Source organism: Triticum dicoccoides, unplaced genomic scaffold (assembly GCF_002162155.2).
Source record: "Triticum dicoccoides isolate Atlit2015 ecotype Zavitan unplaced genomic scaffold, WEW_v2.0 scaffold139906, whole genome shotgun sequence".
Lineage (NCBI taxonomy): Eukaryota > Viridiplantae > Streptophyta > Magnoliopsida > Poales > Poaceae > Triticum > Triticum dicoccoides.
Window position 1 is genome coordinate 1 of NW_021199172.1, and position 2,801 is coordinate 2,801.

Sequence of the window (2,801 nt, forward strand, 5' to 3'; positions counted from 1 at the left end):
GCCGCAACACTCCGCATCATCCTTCACCCACGCCTCCAGCCACCCTCCATCGTACATTGTTGACCTCAACAACGACTACGTGTTCACTAACTCACCGACGTTCATCCGGTCATGGTTTCTGTCTGAGAAGGCCTCAGCGGTGCCCGGACACTGTTCAACGGAATGCCTCCCCAAGCTCGAAGGTGGTGGTATGAAGATGATCAAGTCGATGGCCACTATGAGATGCGGACGGAGCAAGCGATGGCTGCGACAGACACCCAACAGAAGGGCATGCCTGATGCGGACGCAAAAGAGGAGAGGGGTTTGTCATACTCGAACAAAGATGATGAATTGTTGTGTTCGACATGGTTGGCCTTAATCCTTCACCCATTCCGAGGCACAGAGCAAAAATTATCGTCTATTTGGCAAAGTGTTCATGATTTTTTTTCAATGAGCAAAAGGACTATCAGCCCTACTTCAAGGAGGTGATCCATGATGGCAGCCCAAAGTTTCTAAGTGATGGAAGATACACCATCCAAGAGGTCGCCAACAAACATTGCGGTGTGTATGCACGAATAGAAAATCGGTGGCCTAGTGGTGTGTCACTCCTCGAGCTCGTAAGTTGTTTTTCTCTATGTTGCTTCCTGTTACCCTATGTGTTGGCCATTTGCTTGATTTGCTCTATGTTGCTTCATGTTGCTAGCACAACCGCGGCACCACCTTGTACAACAAGATTGAGGACAAGCCATTCATGATGATGCATTGTTGGTTGGAGTTGAATGCACAAAGCAAGTGGAGCACCATTGCCCATGCCCGTCAAAGACCGCCACGCCAAAGCAAGTGGTGAAGGTGGTGATCCGTTGATTGGAGCGCTTGCATAGGCCACCCGTGTGGCTAGGTCAAGGGGGAGGAAATGGGATACAAAGAACTAGAAGCGAGAAGGGGTGGCGGCCAATATGACACAGAACTCCAAGGACATTGTGACGAAGAAGGAGGAGGCATATGCCAAGCGCAATGGTATCAAGGAGAAACAAAAGTGAAGAAGTTTGGCGTCTTCATGGGAATGTAAAATAAGAAGACTAAGCTTGAGGAGAGGAAGCTTGCGATCAAGGAAACTTCTTAGGAACAAAAGATATTATATGTCAAGCCGGACGACTTGGATCCCGATGTGGCGAACTTTTTTCATGACTTCTGTGCTAACATGTCACTTTGTGCAAAAGGAGGAGGGGTGAAAATGAGGTCAAAGACTGAAGTATCAGGCACGGACAGTCGTGCTTTCGCTTTTGCGGTCGATGGATGTAAAAAACTTGTTGAACACCCGTTGCTTTTGCCAGTAGTTGCATTTGTTTGCAACTATTTAAATGTAAAAATCAAATTCTACTGATCTAGATAAATTTGTCAAACAGGAGGTTGAACAAGTGAGGAAAATTTGGGGGACACGTTGAATGGCGTCCGTCCGACCGGCTGTCCGCGAACAAATTTGAATCGTGTCCTTGGGTATTTGATAGCGTCCGTTTGATTATCCATGTTGGAGATGCCCTAACTTACTGTGCTAACATGTTGGAGATTTGACACGAATGCTCGCATATGTTGAATTTGTTTCAGGTTCTTCGACCCTATTCTTTCAGCGATATAGCATGCCCGTCAACTATGAGGTTTCTGACAACTTCGTCAATCTTAAGATCTGCTGGTTCAGTGCCTCGGAAGAGCTAAGCCTAGAAATTGCAGTGAAAATAGGGGCACTAGCGGCTTAATGCAAAAAGGGGTCCCTAGTACCAGAAGTGATGCACCACGAACGAACCTCTGAAAGAAGGAATTGGAGTGGAAATTTCATGTATGAATCAATGACATGCAGCTAGTGGTTGCATATGGGTACAGTACGTAGGTACGCCATGATAAGGCATTGACTTGACTTGACTTGAACAACCCGGCCTATTGAATTCTATCTATAAATAACGTCCGGCATCTTGGTTCCGGAGCAGAAAACAAGCAAGCAGCCATAGCCTTCTCATCCAAGAACTACTGCTACTAGGGCACAAACCCTCCCAACTAGCGACCGATCTCACTCAAAACAAGCAGCCGATGTCGACATATGGGGTGAAGGTTGGTATGTTTGGTGGGTCAAATGGTGATGTCTACGACATCACCGAATTGACAAATTCTGCGCCGCCAAGCCTTAGGAGCTTGGAGATTTGGAGCACGTCAGGCCACGAAGGGATCATCAACGCCATATCCTTCACCTTCGTCGACAGCAAAGACAATATGAACAAAGCAGGTCCATGGGGCACCCCGCTTCCTGGCCTGAAGAGCAAGGTACCCCCTCCACGTCAAAATATATATTGTGCATATTAGCAAGTTGGATTATTACATATCTCTTCTCGGTGATAACTAACTCCGGGTAAATGGACAATCTCTTGATACATGTTTAACCGTTAGTTATTTCTCTTGATTATGTGTACGTGCAGACTATTCACTTGACAAACGTGCGTATCACCGAGCTGTCTGGCTACACCTACGGCGGATACATCACCTCGCTCACCTTTCGCACCACCGACACCCAAAAGCACCATGGCCCGTTCGGAAAAGTGAGGCCGAAAGCCGGCGTCGACACCCATTTCCGCATCCCCCTCATGAACGGTTCTATCGTCGCCTTCTGCGCCCAAGCCGACGACTACCTCAGCGCCATTGGTGCTTATCTGAAGATCTGATTGACCCATCATATGTATGATCTACATATGATTCGGTTCGCTAGCTACCAAGACTAGCTAGAAGGTTACTTTGTGTGTGTGTGTGCACGCGCGCATGTACGTCGTTGTTCAATA

The 2,801-nt window shown here is 47.4% G+C and overlaps 1 protein-coding gene across 1 annotated transcript; it reads left to right on the plus strand.

The window, feature by feature from the left end:
- Nucleotides 1–1,975: 1,975 nt before the first annotated feature.
- On the plus strand, nt 1,976–2,782 carry LOC119343770 (protein GOS9-like). Its single transcript, XM_037614556.1, has 2 exons — nt 1,976–2,292; nt 2,445–2,782. The coding sequence occupies exons 1-2, from the start codon at nt 2,062–2,064 to the stop codon at nt 2,685–2,687; spliced, it is 474 nt and encodes a 157-aa protein (XP_037470453.1). The 5' UTR covers nt 1,976–2,061; the 3' UTR covers nt 2,688–2,782.
- The last annotated feature ends 19 nt before the right edge of the window (nt 2,783–2,801 follow it).

Bases quoted from the DNA above. Each gene is read 5' to 3' on its own strand.
- LOC119343770 (XM_037614556.1), top strand. From the start codon at position 2,062: ATGTCGACATATGGGGTGAAGGTTGGTATGTTTGGTGGGTCAAATGGT. The intron at 2,293-2,444 runs GTACCCCCTCCA...GTGTACGTGCAG, and splicing joins TTCCTGGCCTGAAGAGCAAG to ACTATTCACTTGACAAACGT.